The sequence below is a fragment of the Columba livia genome, chromosome 19, assembly GCF_036013475.1.
Source record: "Columba livia isolate bColLiv1 breed racing homer chromosome 19, bColLiv1.pat.W.v2, whole genome shotgun sequence".
Taxonomy (NCBI): domain Eukaryota; kingdom Metazoa; phylum Chordata; class Aves; order Columbiformes; family Columbidae; genus Columba; species Columba livia.
Window position 1 is genome coordinate 2,457,122 of NC_088620.1, and position 19,452 is coordinate 2,476,573.

Sequence of the window (19,452 nt, forward strand, 5' to 3'; positions counted from 1 at the left end):
TTTTTTCATTTCATTTCACTATTTTTATTTTCCTCTATTGCTTTCTATTATTATTTTAATTTCTTCATTGCCGTTTCCTTTAGTTTCTTTTTCTATGTCATTGTTTTATTTATTTTATTTTTTAAGACAATGGAACAGAATAGCACCGATGGCAGCAGGGAAGTGCTGGTGTGACCTTAGTCTGTGTCCCCATGTGTCCCCATGTGTGTTTCCAGTCTGTGTCCCCACGTGTCTCCACTCTGCCTCTGAGCCACCTCCAGCTCTCCCAGTTTATTAAAGCCAACAGAGGGGTTTTCCAGCGCCTTACCTGTTTTATTTCTCTAATTAATGACCTCTTGCAACCTATACCGTCTCATCTCCATTTGCTGCTCCCTGCGCAATCCCAGCAGTCGCTCCTGCAAACATTTACTTGTTTAGGCCCCGGTTTTACAAACGTTGGTGCGTACGCGGAACTGGGCACATTGGCGAGGGGACGGGCACGGGGCATCCCTGCGTCCCACCGCCTGCACCCCAGGGATTCTGCACCCCAAGGGATTCTGCATCCCCAGGTTTTTGATGGTTTTGCAGCCCAGATTTTAACGTCAGAGCAAGACGGCCCCAGTGAACCCGGAGCTGTGCTGACAGAGCCCAACCTCCCCGGCTGCCTCCAGCTCCGCTCTCTCCTTCCATCCCCTTGTCCTGCGGTGAAAAGCCTTTCAGGTGTTACACACAAAAGCAGAGTTATCCGAGGTGGGACGGCTCCAGCCTTGTGGCCAAATCTCCATTCCAAATTCCATCCTATAGCCGAACGACAACAAAAAAAGTCATTTTGCTTTCTTGCTTCTCTAAGCCCAAAATATTAAAATCAGCAAACCTATTTGCATGATTAAAGTGTGCAGTGTTAGCCCTACATCTTCTAAATAAATTTCAAAGGAATAACAAAAACCTCTTTAAAGCACGAGCCTCTTTCTGTCTGTTTTGCATGCAAGATTGTGTCAGGACTTCTTTGAATCTGGAAGTTTCTTTTCTCTCACATCTCGAGCATTTATCATTTCGAGGTTGCCTTAAAATCTGCAGCAAAATATCCCCATATTTTAAAAATCAACATCAGATGCCTAGAACCGCTCAAGGCTGAGGAATTTCATTAGCACTTGACACTTTAAAAAACAGTGTCAGGTCAGGACAAACACATTTTCTTTACTGCGCAACAGAAAGTAGGTTTTTTTAAGAAATGATGCATGAGAAATACATCCCAAAACCGCATTCTGACATGGAGCAATCATAACTACCCTCAAAGTGTGACGCTCCCGCTCCCCTCCCTTGTTTGTCATTGCAGCATCTCAATATGATGCTCCAGCACCCGCATGGACACCTCTGGGCCCTGTCACAGAGAGGGGAGTTGGGCAGGGTGGCCCATTTGGCCACTTTCCAGACAGAGCAGAGCCACCAAGTTTTATTCCAGTAGAAATATGTGCAACACCCCAGCAACACAGCCCCTTGTCCCTCCTGGAGGGATCAGCTCAGGTGGGAGCATCCCCGTGTTGCAAAGGACATGAGGATGCGACTCCAATAATTCATATCGCCCAGAGTTGCTCTATTGACCGTCTCCGTGTCCCAGCAGAGCCCAGGTGGGAGTCAGTTATGTGGATTTTGGGACCCCCCTGCACCTCTCCAAGCTTCACGGGACTTGCAGCCCCATCCACAGGGAGCGGTGAGATGCGGCGTAGCTGGAAAACTCCCATCCTTCCACAAGCACTTAAGCGGAACAAAAAATCCGAGCCCTGCCACTCGCCCAGGGCCTCCCCCGGCTCTGAGAGCAGAGCGGCTGCTGATGCTCCAGCCCGGAGAGCATCTTCCCTCCCCTCAGCCACGGACATTATCAAAATGTTCTGTCATGGAGAAAGAAACATTTCTTAAGTACCATTTGATGTCTCGGAATGGCTCCAGGGGGCTAGAGAAAACATGTTTATTTACTACTATGCTGATTTTAATGCAAAAGATTGGTTCAGCGACTAGAGGAAACAAAATAGGCAACATTTTCCATAATGTCTGCAAAGTGTTCTTGGGCTGACGAAAATGTTTTCTTTCTCTCTCTTCCCTGCATTTTTTTTTTTTAATCCAGCATTTCAAATTGAAGAATGGCTGGGGGGCTGAAGAAATCACTTGATAAAATACCCAACATTTACATTCAAAGCTAACTTTTTTTTTCATCTGAACAGCAGTTTAGTGAAGCAGAAGAAATAATCCCATGTCCGTTTAACCCTTCCCGGCTGCAGCTCTTCAGTTAAACATTAGCCATTCACTGCAAAACTGTAGAGATTTTGTTCCTTCTCCACATCCCGGCTCTAACGACTCTGAAGATGGTTCGGACAGGCTTTGCATCTTGCTTTCCTTTTCCAGGCCCCAGCACTCTGCAGCTTTGGGGTCACCCCGTGCACCCAGCTGGACTGGAAGAGAAATGCAAGGATGAAGAAGGCTGTCTGAGAGACACCTTTTTCTGAAGCAATCCTTCAGAGGACTGGCAAACCAGATCAGTGGCCATATTAGGATGATTTTTTGTAAACAGGATGGAAGTTTTCTTTGCAGGTAGAAATAATATTATCTACCCAGCCCAACAATGCAACTGATATTTGCCTTGTGCTGTGAACTACAGGACAACCTGGTAGGGAGAGAAAATGACCTGCTACCAGAACCCTTCACTTCGATGTACATTTAGCTAACGCTGCAGTGGAATTGATGTCCATAGGAGAGAGGAAAGGATGCAGTAGCTGTGTTACAGCCATTGGGATTAAAGTAGCATCGTGAATAACAGCAAATGACAAAACAAAATATATCAGAAACCCTCGCTTATATGCTTCATTTATTTATGGCAGAGGGATTTGCCTTTTCCTCTCCCCATCTCACCAGCCAAGTGGACTTTGCTAGATGATGAGTTTTGCTTGTTGTGCTCCAGCCTGCAAGAGCACAGACAAACTTTGATGTCCCTGTACAAAAGTGAAACACCGTAAGTGAGGCAAGAGCCAGTTCCCGGGGGATCTGCAGTCGGCGTGGCAGAGCGGAGCGGCGCGGGACGACACACAGTTCCTGCAGGTACACACCTCCCGGCCACGAAGCTCTAACGGGTCTGAAGGTTGGTGTTACACCCACCTCTCCCTTTGGAAAAGGGAGATAAAGAGGTTAAATGACAACCTGTGACCACCACGGGTATTCACCTGCTGGCTCTGCCTCCTTAGTCTCTCGCTGTGCTGCTCCTGGGCTGCTCTGTGGCATCTCCATTTCACTTCCCCCTCCGGAATTTCGCTCTGCTCCCACCACGGAGCCTTCCTGGGATGTATTTTACTAGGAAAGCTTTAACCCTGCTGCAATAAATCTCTCCTGGGTCACAGGGGGTCTCATTCCAGCCCGGCAATGTTTTCATGTCAGCCCCGCAGAGATCCCCCGGGAGGCCAAGGGCTCCCAATTGGCATTTTGGTGGTGCCTGAGCTCTCTGAACCAAACCATGACCCTGGGACACAACTGCCATTGCTGCCCAGTTGTAACATCACTATTTGCCATTGCCAGGCGCCATCGGCAGCGATGGGACAACAACCGGCGCGGTCACCGCACCTTGCTGTCACCCATCCCACCTGAGGAGGGACAGGGTGCTAACGCCACATTTTGGGACAAACCTCTGCAATCTTTGCCCAGCTGCAGGACCCAGGGAGACAATTTCTTACCCAAGAAAGCCTTTTGTTTGTTGCATTTGGTGGCTGTTCAGCCTCTCCCTCCTGATTCCCTTCCATCTCTCAGCATTTTGTGATTCAGGTGCATGGGAACACAAGCAAGATGCCCTAAATCAAGCAGCTCAGGTCACCTCTGGAGGGGCAGATAACTCTGACCAGTGGCCACATATCTGCTCTGCAAGAGACAGTGACACTCTCAACAAGAATGTGAAACTGCCTGAGATGAAATCAGGTGTTTAATTTTTCTAAGTTAAGCATAGATACAGGTAGAGGATGGTCGGGGGTCAGCTGGGTAAAAATAACAATAAAATGTGGTACAGCCCCCCAGATACTTGGAGAAACAAGAGGAGATGGGTATTTGCCCACTGGGCTCATCCAAAAGCTGATCCCCAAGCCCACTGCCATGGTCCAGAGATGCTGGCAGCACCACAATTAAAGTTATCTTAGAAAATATAGAGAGCTACAATCAAACCAACTTCTCCCCGGGATAAATGCTCCATGTAATTTGTTCTGCAGAGTCAATGGATAATTTTAATATGGCAACTACAGCAAAAAGCAGATCCCGAAGATGACCTCTCTCATAAGGCTGGTGCATTGCACACAAAAGATTTCCAAAGCAACTCCTGCTGCTGAATTCAAGCCAAAACTCTTAATATTTCCCACACAACCAGAGTGTGATCTTATCACAGGAGCCGCAGTCAAAGCCCGTGCACTGGCACAGCTCCTTTGCTATTGTTGAGAAAGCCTCAGTTCGAGAAAATGTAGAGTAATAATGGTCCCTCCCAAAGCGCATTGTTACCCTGTATTTGCCCTGGTAGCTCCATCATTAAAAACAGATCGGACAACCCAAGAAAAGCCATCACCTCAACTCCCTCGGGACAATGCTCTAAGTGAAGAGAAAGAACTTCGCCGGCCAAAGATCTGTTGGAAAGCAGACTATTAATTCTCCAGGTTTCCCACAACAGTTTTGAGGGCTTTTGTTTCCCATTGTTGTACGACAAATTTCTAATCCGCTGTTCATTAGGAGCTCTGGGCGCTGTGACATCCTGCCGGCCCCAGGCTCATCCATCCTCACGGGATGTCTTGTACCTGCCCCACGGTGCAGGAGCAGGAACTGGAGCCCCAGTTAATGCACACAAAAGCATGGAAAAAACCTGCTGTGATTTACCCACACGGAGTTCAATAAACATTAGATCTGATGGCATTCATAGTTTTTTCATAGCGTGCTCGATTACTGCTTCAGTTATTGCTCAAATGACATCATTCCTGGCACAGGAATTGATTGATTTTTTAATGAATATTCATATGGCATTTCAGCCAGGAGTAGGCATTAATATTCTAAGAAAGAAGAATGAAACGTACATCCTAATTTAATGAATGATTGTAAATATGTATCTGATGGATAATGTGACGATGAGCATTTAAAAAGGCATCCATAGCCACTTCGGAACAAAGGGGTGAGCGGGTGCTGGCAGCGCAATCGGGGCGAGGGCAGAGGTGGGACCAGCCACCCCGTCAGATGCTCCTGCCTGGCTCGTCACAACACCGGTCTCTTGGCACACAGGTCGGGGTTATGCTCCCAGCCCAGCCTGAACCTTCAGTGCCCCAAGATAGATCATTTAATTGTTAGTATTAAAGTGATAACGCTTACTGATCCCTTGTTCGAGCCGGCCCTGCTGAGCCAGGCAGGTGGAGCATCGGCTCGATCCTCCGCGGAGCTCTGTCATGTTCAATACCCTTCACTGCGTTACGAACTCGGAGCTCGTGGTCCCCAAATGTACATATATTTGTCAGACACTCTTAGGATGCCTCCCTGCTCTGAGCACTGATCCTTCGTGAAGGCAACACTTGTAGAGCTTAAAAAGTGAGAACGGGCTCAGTACTCCCCTGCTTGTGCTGGTCCCAGCTCTAGAAAGTGTTAACACAGGCTTAGTGCGTCGCTTCTTAGAGCCTCTTAAACAGTCATTTAAATCTAAATACGTGTTCAGTCCTGTGTGGAGCACACACACCTGAATCGTCTTCTGGAAGCCGGGCTTAAATCAGGGCATCGCCGTTAAAGTCACCGAGGTGACAGGCATGAAAGGCTATTTATACCCAGCAGCTTTCTATTGTGCAAAGGAGAGAACAGGCCCTTCTGCTGACAAAGCAGAAACGCACCTCATCCCCACGTGAAATGCAAAAAGCAATACCCTAAATTCACCGCAACCTTTGCAGAATCGCAGCCAGGACCGCGCTGAAATCTCCCCTGTATTGAGACCGAGGAGCGGGGACCCTGACGGGAGGGAACTTGTTTTTCTGTCGCTCTCCAATCAAATCCACCACTTGCTATTCCTCTTAGCAGCTAGCAGGGAATACAAGAAAAACACCTTTGCAGACCAGCTCCTGCAACCCTGGCTTAAGCAAACAGGCAAGGAAAAGGGCTCTGTTGCCTCCAGCCCCTGGAATAGCAGCCCTGCAGCCAGGGCTCTTGTTTGCGCATCGAGATGCGTGGGACCGAGTTTGCCGATAAAAATATATACAAAGTTATGCTTGGTATGGAACAAGCAGGCAGTAGCTGCCGAAGACTTCACAACATCCTGCTTTTGGCTCGCCTCCAAGGTACCAAAACAAAACAAAATTCACTTGGCATCTCTGCAGATTGAAGCGAGTTTTCCTTTTTCTGCAGCAATTGCTGAACAAACGTTTCGATGCTGTGCCGCCGCCCCCGCCTCTGCTTTCTCCCCCGAATCATGCGCTGGAAGGATGGAAAAGATCTTCAAGGTCATGGGCGGGCTGTGAGCAAACCCAGCCGTGGCCCACCTCTGTCCTCAGTGGTTTTATGGCACCGTGTCAACCAACACAGAGCACAAGCCCGGGGCGATGGACGCATTTGCCCAGCGGGACCCACCACAGCCGGCTGGTTTTTCCAAAGGGGCTGAGCCACAGGGGTTGGCCCACACTCCCTTGTTCTGCAGGGGGCTTTTGGAGCCACCCCCCCAGGAGCTGCAGCTTGCACACCGGGGCTGAATTCAACCCCTCGTGCTCCTGATAGGGCAAGCAAACCTGTGTTCCTGCTGATAGTCCCATCCACACGCTGCTCTCAAAGGCAGCGGTGTGTTTCTGTGCAAGCCAGGGAACCCGGCAGTGACATGGGACCTACAACAACAGCAACACAGGACCTACAACAACAGCAACACGGGAGATACAACAGCAGAAACACAGGACCTACAACAGCAGAAACACAGGACCTACAACGGCAGCAACACGGGACCTACAACGGCAGCAAAGTCCTCCTGGGAAGAAGCCCCCAGCAGCAGCCTGCAATGAGGGACTTAAGGATTTGGCCTCATATTTCTTGTGCTACACACCGACACGAAGCAATGTACATCTTCTGTACATACGCACATTGAGACTTGACCTTACGAGCATCGCCTTCAAATGTTTTATTTATTTCCCCAAGAACAGGCAGTTTTGTTGGAGAGGAACACAAGGTGAAATCCTGACCTCGCTGAAAGCACTGGGCGTTTGCCATTGACTCCAGCAGAACGAGACGTTTATCCAGAGCTATAACCAGGTTACGGCGCTTGGTTCCTGCTTCAGTTCTTTGTTGGTGCTTTAAAGGAAGAGACCAAAAATGCCATCGCCCTTTCATGCATGCCCAACATTCCCAAAGAACTGAAAGAGCAGCACCAGTCCCCTCCTGCCCTCCCTGGCAAGCACTTACAGCCCTTGAAGCGTGAAATTTGCTTGCCCTTATTGTAGCACGTTGCTATCATGATCATTACTGATCATAAAAATTATCCTGTGTTTTCCCAGAACCAGGCACCGCGTTCATCCCTGTCTGAAGGCGTTCACAATGTGTGAATATAAGCATCATTTAACCAAACAATCTCTGTGGAAACCACTCCCCTGCTATCATGAAGTGCCCTGTCCTGGCTTTGGACATGCAGATTTCAGAATTACACATATTTCCGTGATTTTTGAGCTGGCTGGGGCTGCAGAGCTCTCCCAGCAGTCCCCTGAAGCACAGCAATAGCTACTTTGCCACCAAACCTTCACATGTGCCCAAAGGAGCTCTCTTTGTATAGCGCCTTAATCAGTACATAAAATGCTTTCAGTGAAATGCTGCCTTCTTCTGTTTATTTGTCACAAGTGATGCTCTGGTGAGCAGTAAATAGGAAATTTCTTGGCAAATCAGCACGACCAGCTTGGTTCATCAGAAAGGCTGGAGCACAAGAGAACCGTGCGTGAGTCCCCGTGGTCACTCGTGGACCCTCAGCCCTCGGAGCTCAGCGACTTGTGCAAACCCTGCAGGCACATCCATCTCTCCTAAACTCCACCTGGCAAAACCGAGACGGCACGTGTTTATGAAATTCATAGCATTGTCCGCGTTATTAAATGGATCTGGGCTGATGAAGCCAATGCATGCACAAGAAGAGCTCACCATCAGTTTTGCTATAATAAGAAAGCCTCACATTTCAAATTCGGTCCATTCGAGGTGGTGGGGCTGCTCCCTGGCCCCAGCCCCACCTTGCACAGCGCCGGCTCCGTGTGCACAGCAGACAGGCTGCACCAGCCTCACACGGACAAGAAGGAACTTACAGAGTGCACAGAGCTGCAAGCAAACGCGTTTCCAAGTAACTATTAAGCCGTGTTCATTTGCAGTTGAAATGAAAGGGGAAAAAAAAAGGAGACACTTGGAAGAACTTTTTCTTGGCTTGGAGATTTTCATGAAATTCAGATTTTAAGTGAAATGTGTCCAGGCAACAGCAGCACCGCAGCAAAGCCGGGCTGCGCACAGCCACGCGCTGTCCCGGGCTCTGAGGGATGCAGAGGGATCCAAGTCCCCCACCGGACACCGTCCCCTTCCCGCGGGGCCGAGGACACCCCGGGGACATCAAGCAGCTCTCACCAGCATCGCCGCCAAGGCTGCTCCATCACCCCAAACCCCCTCCCCTGGCTGGGGTTGGATGTGGCCCCAAACCCCAGATGACGATGGGTCAGTCCCACGTGTCCTCGCGCCCAGGGGTGACGCAGGACACTGGCCAGGACACGGTGGGTGCGGGTGAAACGGCTCCTTTGTGCGGGTGGGTGCACAAAGCCGGGCACAGCACACAGCAGCCATTGTCCCTTCGGACGAGGCCACTGTCCCCCAGCAGCTTCAGACACCCTTGATGCCGGGATAAATGAACAGGCATCGTTAAAGTAACCGCATTAGGCTTTTAAAATAGACATTGCTCTAATTTATTTTTCAAACCATTGCTCATTTTTAGAGGCACAGAGATAAGAAAAAAAAAATCTCTTTGTCCATCTAAATTCTCCCCATTACCGAGCAAATGGTTTGCAACAACAAATTTATTCCGCAGCGTCTCCTGTGCTCTTTTTTTTTTTGTTCGAAAAAGCCACAAACAGATTGTGATTTTCTCTAACGGATTCACCATCTGGGAAATTTTTCATGCAACTCCTTTCCTCACTGGGACCAAGTTACTCAGAGGGGAATTCCCAGCAGAGAGCGACTCTGAAGGGATGGGTGGTTCATTTAATTAGCATGCATAATCTCCACATCCTTACTCAGGCAAAACTCTCACCAGGACCAATGGGAGATGTATTTTTTTTTTAAAGATCCAGCTAAGGACTTTGGTATTTGTCTCTTGGTGTTACATACACTATTTTCCATGCAGGGGAAAGCTGGCTTTTGGCTGCATTAAAGCCTGATTTACTACTCGTGCACCCAAGGTCAGGATGCGGCTCCTCCAGCCCCGTCACATGGCTGAGCGCTGGCAGAGCCGCGCTGGTGGCAGCGAACCCTTCCCGTCTCCCTTTCGCACACTCACCCTTGGGGGAAGATCACACATTTTTGGAGCGCTCTCTGCAGCCAGCGCGCTGTGGGCTGGAGGTCAGCGGGGGAAGAGGCTCCAAAACCCGACACGCATCAGCTCCAAAAATTGTTTATACAGCCCTTGTGCAAGTTATGTGGTTTTTTTGTTTTGTTTTGTTTCCCCAGTAGATGAATCTATCGCTTGAGAAGGATGCAGGAGATGCAGGGATGCTCCTTTCACCTCCACTAACTTACAGCTACTCCTATGCGCAGCACACCCGCGGTCTGGATTTCGAAGCATCCCCCCCAGCCCAGCTCTGCCCTCACCTGAGCTCGGGTTTGAGAGCTGCACAAGATCTTACACCGAACAATTTCCACGGGCTCATTACTGGACAAAACTTCGCTGCGAACTGACATTTTCTGGGCACGCCGACTGCTTTGAAGCAGGAAGACAAAATTAGTGCAGAGAGTTGGCAGGTGAAGAAATGAGAGAATTCCCCATCCCCCCGCAGCGGCAGAGCTGTCCAGGAGCTATGGAAACCTTGTTTGGCTAAATAAAAATGCAAAAAGATAACAAGGCTTCATATTTTCCAGCAATGCCTTCACTGGAACAGCATGTTATCAGCCTGTGCCGGAGGCTCCAGAACAGCCAAGGCTGTTCCTGAAAGTAAACGTGCTGTGCTGTTTTCCACAGCTGGTGGAAACCACTCTATTTGCACCAGTGCAAACGGAGGAGGATCCAGGACACCCCCACATCGCAACGATAGCAGCATCCTAAGATAAAATCGCTCCTTTTGCTTCCCAAGCGATCCATCCATCAAAAAAAAAAGAGAGTTGAATGTAGGTGGCATGTTTCAAACAGAATTTAACAGGCACCCAAAACACCAGCTGGTGTCACGTTCTGAGGAGTTAACGGGGTGACACTCCAGCACTTTGGGTTCATTCATACATTCACAGGCTGAGGCAGCTTCACCACCACACGTACCGTCATCCCCAGGCTTAACCACCTTATCTGTTGGATTCTCTGAAGTTTGTTTGCCCTCCTCCCTTCGTTAAAAATACAAAGTTTTTCAGTTAAACTAAATGGGAAAAAAAAAAACCCAAACAAACATCATCTTATTCTTTGCATAGACTTCATGTAACATTTATTCTGCCTCTCTCTCCCTCCTTCAGTTGTGGTTTGGCTCCCCTTGAGCTGGTAAGAAACTTTTAGAATCTCAACTACTTGAGAAAAAAATATTTTGGCAAAGTAATCCTAAAAGCCTTAAAGAAAATTTCTGAAATTTAAAAACATTGAATTTAAATTCTGAACCATTACCAAGTTCTTCCTTCTTCAGCAACCTCCTGGGGATGTTGGGAGGTTTAACGAGCTCCAGTTGGGAAATGCTTTGAGGAGGAGAAGTGCCGTACAGGTGCCAAATACCGCTCCACTCATGAAGATCTAAAACATTCAAATTATTACATCATAAAACCAATCATTTGAAAATTAATTCCTCTTCCTTGCCAGCGCGACTTCAAAGGGCCCTCACTTTGCAGCCCGTGCTGGTGGGACCAGGCGCCCCAGCGCCGCCGGAGGTCCGAGCGCTGGCAATGACCAAGAATGAGAGATTTTGAACTTTGACGCCCCCGTCTCAATTATTTGATCTTGGGCTGCCTACCCTGCTGTGCCACTGCAGATGTGAGATCCAGGGTGTTCTGACAGCAGGTATTTGCCCACCTTTCTAAAAGAAAAAAGAGGAATCACCTTCCACCGTCTGCTAAACAACGCAGCCCCAAGGTCTCTGTGTCGAGGAACATTCGGGTATTTGGCAAACATTATGTTTTTGTGATTTGCGAAGGACACGTCGTTTCTCCTCAGAAGGCAGCGGTGAGTCTGGGTGCAGAGGGCTGACGGGAGGCCTGTGCAGCAACGTGACAGGCGGCAGCGCAGAAGCTTCGTTCTGCATGAGAGTCGCAGAGCGGATCTGAGCTGCTGAAATCCACCGCCAAAGGCAGCAGCAAAAGCACTTTTATTGAAGTAAGATGTCGTAAAAGTGAGGCTCAACAAAGCCTGATGGCAAGGTTCAATCTATTACTTACTGCGCAGAGGGTATCATAATGATTCAAAGTTAGCAATACAAGATTTTTATGCCCTGTGTTATGTGCAGTATCAGCCACTTGCCAAAGATCTGCAGCTGGTGAGGGGTCTCTCAAGCTTGAGCAGGAACCCTGAGGCGTCCCATCTCAAGCCTGAGAGATCACCATGCAGCCAGCTGCTTGGCATGGAGAGCTCTGAAAAGCCCTCAGGCTCTCATATTTATGGAATAAAGCGGTTGGCTTGTAGTCAAATTCCATGCGATGGAAAAGGTAAGTCATCTCAATTCTTCGTACCCACAACCTCCTTTGTTCCTCGACCAAATTAGTCTTGGAAGAACCACCTGCTATTCATGTGTTAATCGCATGATCGGTGTTCCGGTTTCCAGACTCACATACATCAAAGCTCTGATGTCACCCTGTTCCTGTGTGGGTTTTCAAAGAACACGTTGGAACTGGAGAAGTTCGTGACCCGGTCACAGCGCAGACCTTTTACTTCCTTCAGAGCCTGAACCAAACGAACACAGGTCTGGTCAAGCAGACGAGCGGATCCATCCCAAAGAGCACCCACATGTACCACTAATTACCCTCTTCCTCTTGTTATAACGAGTGCTGAAATACAGCCGCCCCGAGGTGAAACAAGGTCCCACCATCCAAGTAGTCTCCATACTGGAAGGGTGAGGGAGATGTGCTGGTGGTGGCACCTCACTGGGGTCCCGCTGGACCCTCAGCTCACACCAGGGCTGTTTGCTGCCCATCTGTCGCGGGTTCCCTGCAGAAATGCTCAGCGCAGACACCTCTGCACACAAGAACTGCAACGCCCCAGGCCGACAGCTGGACTGGGGAGGGAAGCACAGGGCTGGGAATTACTGGGAATTCCCTCTGGGCACAGAACAAGCTGTAGCTCGGACCTACAGGACACCAGGGACCTGCAGTCCAGAGAGTGACCCCGGAACAAAGCGCTGGGAGCTCTGCAGGGAGCAGGAAACTTCCAGACACCGGATTGTGACAGATGCTGACACATCTCTCCTGCAGAAACAGCCTCTGGCTCTCCTGGGGCTCATCTAAAGTTCACACCAGCACGGCCCGTTATTTATTCAGCTCTGCATGCTCAGTCTGCATTATCTGTAACACTCGATAATGAGATAATTTCTGGGTTTGCTTTAGCTTTGGGCTTCAGACAGAAGCTTCTCTATTTTGCATCCATAAGCCTACAAATCAACATATGTCAGCAAAAGGCTGCAATACTGACAAGCCAAAATATGAAGTATCCTGCTCTGTGTGCAAACTGGCTCTGTACTCAACCACATTCATATCTCAGACCAAAGAGATCACAGAGGTACAGTCACGTATTTCCAGTCTTGCTTATTCCATTATGATTGACTCCAATGATTTCAGGGGAGGAAAAAAGGGGTCTTCATCATTTTTACCAACTTGTTTTTAAATAGTTCTTTAAAGAACACAAGGAAAAGAGTAATATTCAATTATAAGGAAAACCAAACAAAACCAGAATAAAAATAAACGTTAAGCCAGCTTCTGGACTTGATAAATAGTTACTTGACTGACTGCAGAGGAACTGTCTGAGATTTTAGATCAAGATCAGTAAAACCGAGCTCAATGCTTAAACCCCTTCTTAGGCTGTTAGTAAAGCTCTCCAGTGACCCCACTCACTGCTGCAGAGGTAGGAGAGTGTTTTCTGAAATCGCAGGCAACAATTCTTGCCATTTCAGATTGTGCTCCGCTTTCAAGCTCTCCTAGGTAAGCCAGTCTCATCTCACCATACTCCGTACGACAGAAACACCTCTGCGAGAAAGCTGAGACTAATCACTTCAGGGAAAAGTAGAACCAAATGCCAGGATCTAAACACCAAGGGCCACTGCAACAGGGTCCCCTTCATCACCGCTAAATGACAACATACTTGCCAGGACTGGGAATTTCAAGAGCACATGATATCAAACTCCGCTCCCATCACCCCAGTGATTTGTTTAGAGTGAATCACTCAGCACTGACCGCCTGAAAAGGACAAAGTCATTCAAAGCTACAGAATTACATTAAAGTGAACAGAACATTGGAGTGGGTCTCACACAAATCCAAACACAAAACAGAAAAAAACCCTAAACCCCTGCACTCTGATGAATTTGGCCCCATATTCTTAGCAGGGAATACGCAAAATGCAAACTACAGAGAGAAAGGATAACACTGGGCAAGCAGGATACACATTACAGACCTGAGACATTAAGGACTGTGTTTAGAAAAAAGGGGAAGATGGATTAGGAGCATGGGCTGCAAAGTCATCCGGCTTCTGTCCTCCAGATAAATCACTGGCTTTTTCATGCCCACAGGAGTACAGGAACAGCAGCAAGGTAGCTCCTAGGGACTAGAAATTAATATTAACTTGCATTGTGCAAAGAAAAAACAGCCTATCAAGTGTTGCCGACTGATCATCAAAATGGCACCTCAGCCCTCAAAAAGATACAAATTCCGGAGACAAATACATTAATTTCTCAATAAAAAGTAGCACTGATAAATAAGTTAATTTATATAAAAAGAAAAGAAGGTATCGACACATTCGGGGGTAGAAGAAAAGTCACCTTCTTGGCCCACATGCGCTTGTTTTATTTACATATCCACAAATACCATGAAACACCATCCCAGCCCCCCCACTAGCAGCATGGTCACGTGAATCCCGTAGATGAGCAGTTCATTCATGAGGCTGAAGTCCACCCGCCTGCGCCCAAGCAAGAGGAGGATGATGGAGAGTTTGTACTGGAAACGCAGAAAGATCCGGATGCCGAGGTACTGAAGGCAAAACAAGACCGAGAGTGACACCCAGAGGATGGAGGTAAAGAGGCTGCAGCTGAAGTACAGCAGGAACCGGATGAATCCGTACATCCATCGGGATTTGAGATAGATGTCAAAGTTGTTGTACTTGGTACGCACCAAGTGCGTGGTCCTCACCGGGCCGCAGGCCGAGTGCAGGCAGGTCGTGTGGGGGCCGTGGAACGAGCGGACCCGGCGGGGAATGGGGATCACAGGCATCGGGCACCCCACCGCTCAGCGAGTCCCAGGGCAGGAGTTACAGGGCACATAGCAAATCTTATCCGTTAACACGGGAGGGATCCAGCAGCCTGGGAACGCTAACTCTCTGCTGAGCTTCCAGGAAGGAAGAGACCTGCGGGAAGGCAGAGAAGGAAAAACACATTTCAGTAGCCCCGGCAGGAGCAGAGGCAGCACGGCAGACACCCTGCGGTTCTGACACTACTTTGCAAATCTCAATTTCTTTGCCTAAAACGATTTTGTTTCGCTTCTTTCCTTATTGTTTACCGGGCAGACATACAGGAACACAATTCTGTTTCCATCATCACCAAGTCAGATTGCAACCAGCCCCCTCGCAGCGGGCAACGTCAGCACTGGTCATAACCTGTTATAAGATTTAGTGTTAACCCAGGAAAGTTAAGAACTTAGTTCTGGAATTATTCTGGCTAATTCACAGATCCTTCTCAATCAAAGAGCCATCCTGCAACAGTCCACCTATGCAAACAGTAATGTTGAAGTAAGTTTTTGCATTGGATCATATTTCTTTAAAAAAAAGAAGGTTCTCCAAGTGCTTTTCCAAGTAAATTCCACAGCCCAGACACAGCGGTGATTCCAGATTTCTGCGCATTTCAAAACTTGGCAAAGCTTCACCAAATAAACAAACTGAAAATAATGGAAGGTCTTGCAAGAACAATGAGGCAACCATGGTTTTCACACTCCACAGGATGTCCCTCCCCTCGCGGTCACACTGTCACTGCAGCAAGGCAAGGGCCTTTCACAGACATCTACCGGTTTATTTCTCCCTTTGGGACCCGCAGAGATAAGTGAAATATCTTGATCTTCTGGAGTGTTTAGGATTTATAATCTTAACATCCTCCAACACACCCATTGTTGTTGTGAGAGTGACGAGCAGCAGCCCATTAGCTGCTCGCTGCTTCACCCCAGGCTTAGGATGTGCCAGATTCCGGGAATTATGAAATGACAATGCACTCATCAGATAATGCTACAAAGAACAGGGACTTCCCCAGTCCTCTCGCACACCCAGGCACCCAGATCCGGGCAGGTCTTCCCTTTGTCAAACCAGAAATCCTATTACTCTTGAAATTAAAACTCATTTACAAGTTACTTCAATAATTTTTTACCTTGTTACTAACAAAACTAATCACAGAGCATCACTGCCTAAGTCTCTTAACTGCTTCCTGCCTCAAACTACATGGATCACTACAGTTGTGATCTCTTCTGCTTGGCCCCAGGTTCTAATTTCTTGCTGTTATAGAAGTTTGCAGGTATCTGTTGGCTCTACATGAATCAGGGGCTAATACAATGGAGCACGGGTTAGCTTATGATTGACGAATTTAGGAAATCAAGATCTGTTCTCAGTTATCAAAGACACCCTCATGATTTTAAGCGCCTCTTTGCCATAATTTCCTGTCTGCAGAAGGAAGATACTGAGCAGCTTGGAAGTGTGTTATTTTGCAAACCAGCATGGTTTTGTGCCTGGAGCACGTGCTGCGTACATACTGCTCAGTGCTCATTTTCAGAGATATTTTTGGAGGAGTAAACTAGCAAGACAAGTTAAAATTCCTAGATTTTGGATTTAGTGCATTCCACACCGGATGACAGTCTCTCCTTACAACCACTTTCACCGGGACACAAAAGGCAGTTTATCACTTTCTTACACAGTTTCTTGACCTGATTCCCCGAGCAGCCGCAGGGAAGTCAGCGCGTACATGATTAGAACACTCAGCAAATCTGTGCCTGAGAGACAGAGCGCAAACCCCGCCTGCATCAGCTGGAGCTTGAGGGGGCAAACTCCCTCTTTTCGAAATGAGTTTTGATTCTGACAAAACCTTCGATAGGTGAATCCAAGAAAACCACTCCAACAGCTCAGCTGCAGAGACTTAATCTCTGTAACCAACAGCAGCAGCTCGTTCCCATTTACTGCGCCCACCACACAAACACCCCCGGTAGGTTCACGCTCTTTAGATAAACTCAACTATCAACCCTGGAGCAGCCACAAGCAGAGGGACACTGTGAGAATAAAAGGAACTTTCTGAAATATTACATTTTTAACGGCGCCGGTATCCACTCAGCAGAAGGTCAGTAACGCGCTGCTGTTTCTGGATGCCACTTAATTCTTGTAACCAAAGAGCGAAGTTTTCCTGTGACACCTGGCCTTCTAGGAAGAGGGAAAGAAACTGCCAAGGTGCTCCATAGACTCACAACATTCTACACATGAGTCGATCTAAAAGATAAAATGAGAGAGTAAGTTTCAATTTGCCCACTTTGTGTGTTATAAAGTTCAGAATTACGAGGCCCCTGCCCAAGCACGAATCTTTAAGCCCATAAAGATTCCAAAAAGAATCATGCGCTCAATAATATCTGTATCACAGCTTACATGATGGATACAATCAGCTTGCTTGTGTTCGGTGCCGTACACAAAGACAGGAAAGGGAAAATCACAGACAAAGAATTCTCGTCAGTCGCCTTCTCCTATCACAGAGCCATCCCCGTTCATCCAGGGTGTATGAGACACGACGCAGGGAGCACGCACAGCCAACGTTTTCCAAACAGAATATGGAGGAGCAGGTCCCCAAACCTGTATGTTGGCACAGGATGTCTAGAAACAGATTTGGATGCCCACACCTCAAGACCATTTTGAAGCCGTTCTGTTCTAAAGAGTTGGTTCCTTCTGGGTATCATCCTACAGCTCCCAGGATTTAAGCTCCACAGCCCAGGCAACTCAACACTGGCCACGCTGCCGGTACCCCCGCATCACACTAATGACGGCCTCGGCGGGAAGATAAAAACCTGGATAACTACGCACTTTGGTGAGTTTTCACTCCCTCTCCTATAAAAATAGAATGTACGGTGAGAGAGCCACCAAAATACAGTGCTACTTCGCTGCATCCATCTCCCCTTCCAGGCACGGTCTGCCATGGCTCAGGGCAGAGGAGGGATGGCAGAAATACCACAACGTTCATCAGGAACATCAGCCAGGAGCAAAGTGTTCCAGAAAGAGCCAAACAAGGTTGGGGACAACGACAAATAAAGGTTAGCGCTGATAAATGAGAGACGGGAGCACCGGGAGGAGGGGAAATACCGACTTCTCCTACATCCTCCCAGACGCCGAATTAAACCGCAGCGCCCCGGGAAAGGAGCTGAAGGCGGGAGGCCCGGCCAGGGCTTCCCCGGGACAGCCCGGCGGCTCAGCGCGGGGAGCCCGGACCGGCGGGGCCGGTGACCGATCGCTGCCGCACCCGCAGAAGGCGCTCGGGGCGGAAGCGGCCGCCGCAGTGGGGTGAGGTGAGGTGAGGCCCGTCCCGCCGCCGCCTCCCCCCGGCCGCAGTCCCGGGTATGGCCCCGCACTCACCGTCCTGCCCATGGCTCCACGCCGAGCCCAGGCGCCCCGGGCCCGGGCGGATGGCAGGCCCGGGCCTACGGGCGAGCGCCGCAATGCGCATGTGCGGGGGAGCGGCGCTCCGGTTCCGGCCGGGGTTGACGGCGGCGGCGGGCAGGGAGCGGCTGGGGAGGCGCGCGGCGATCGCGTCATCGCGCCGCGCCGCCCCCGCCGGCCGGAAGCAGCGGGCGCCGCGTTGCCCTGGTAACGCGGGGCCGCCGCTGCCCGGGCCGGGGTCGGATGGGCCTTTGCTGGTGGAGCCCGGGCGTTCATTTCTAACACAGACCGGCAGCGAACCCCGCGGAGGGGATGGCGGTTTCAGCCCCCGTGGCCTGAGGTTGGGCCCCGTTCTGAGGGTGCCGGAATATTCCCGGTGCAGGAATCACCCGCGGAGCGGGCGGCATCGCCTGAGAGCGGTGTGGCGAAGGCCCCTCCAGGTCACTCATCGGTTGGACTTATGAGAGTGGTTTCGTGGCGACCGATATATACAAATAAACAAACTTCATCCCTGCTGGTTTTCCTTAGATTGAATTAGGAATTACTCTCCGTAATGGAAAGAACACAGAACTTTGCCATTGGCACCACTGCCTTGGAAAACCATGGAATAATAATAGTATTAATAGTAATAGTAATAATAGAAAACAATTTCATAATAATAGTAATAATAACAACAACAACTCAAGGCGTGTGGCAATGCCAGGGCTGGGGCAGCCCCAGCAGCCGCCCTGACGCTCCCACTCGGGTTCGGTTCCGTGGGTCTCTCCTGCCCTGCACGGTGGTTTTATTCTGCAAATTATAAATTACGAAATTACAACGAGGGCCTGAGGAGCAGGATGGACACGGAGGGGACACGACAGAAGCGGCTGTGTCCTCCCAGCAAACCGCCGTTGCTGCGCGTCCCTGTGCTGGGAGGGGAAGGCAGGTGTGAAGCTGATACATTTTCCCAGCAGCGTGACACTGGGAATGTGTGTTGGGTGACTAAGCAGGAGAGCCACGTTCTGTTTATCTCCAGCATTCCCTGGGACTGGAGCCACAGCCCAGAGGTGGGAATTCCAGTCCAGACAACAAAATGATGGAGTCGCTTTGGTTTTCCAGCTTTGCCTTGGAACGTGGCAGGGATGCTGCTGAATGCGAGCACTACTAATGGGCTCCTGGCGTCCTGCAGGAGCCCTCGGGGTGGGTGGGGAGGCCTGGAGGGCTTTCCTCACCTCCAGAGAAACCCAAACAGCTCCAGATCCCGCACCAAAACCCACGTGTGCAAGGGTGTGATGCTGCAGCATCAGTGCCGAGACTGACCCTGCTCATTTCTTAGGTCAGGGTGACAAGCACAAGAGGGCCCCGTTTGGTTTTGTGCCTGAAATATTTTGACCCCCTTTGCTGCTTAAATGAATATGTATCTTTATAAAAAATGAACTGCCCTCAGGTCAGGCATCAACCGGAGCTGT

The 19,452-nt window shown here is 49.3% G+C and overlaps 2 protein-coding genes across 4 annotated transcripts in view; both read right to left on the reverse strand.

Moving 5' to 3' along the window:
* Positions 1 to 18,120, reverse strand: part of NACC2 (NACC family member 2) — a 71,406-nt gene extending 53,286 nt beyond the window's left edge. The window contains exon 1 of the mRNA XM_065035571.1: positions 17,981 to 18,120. The gene's annotated coding sequence lies outside the window, so the exon portion shown is untranslated. The remainder of the gene's footprint in view (positions 1 to 17,980) is intronic.
* Positions 14,164 to 18,132, reverse strand: TMEM250 (transmembrane protein 250). Of its 3 annotated transcripts, none has more exons than XM_065035572.1 (3): positions 17,981 to 18,132; positions 16,673 to 16,852; positions 14,164 to 14,743 (listed from the first exon to the last, which is right to left on the reverse strand). In XM_065035572.1, the coding sequence occupies exon 3, from the start codon at positions 14,608 to 14,610 to the stop codon at positions 14,191 to 14,193; it is 420 nt and encodes a 139-aa protein (XP_064891644.1). In that variant the 5' UTR covers positions 14,611 to 14,743; positions 16,673 to 16,852; positions 17,981 to 18,132; the 3' UTR covers positions 14,164 to 14,190. The 3 variants fall into 3 exon arrangements, with proteins under 3 accessions (XP_064891644.1, XP_064891645.1, XP_064891646.1); XM_065035573.1 differs by lacking the exon at positions 17,981 to 18,132 and adding an exon at positions 17,006 to 17,146; XM_065035574.1 differs by lacking the exon at positions 16,673 to 16,852 and having other exon boundaries at positions 17,981 to 18,122.
* Between the last annotated feature and the right edge of the window lie 1,320 nt (positions 18,133 to 19,452).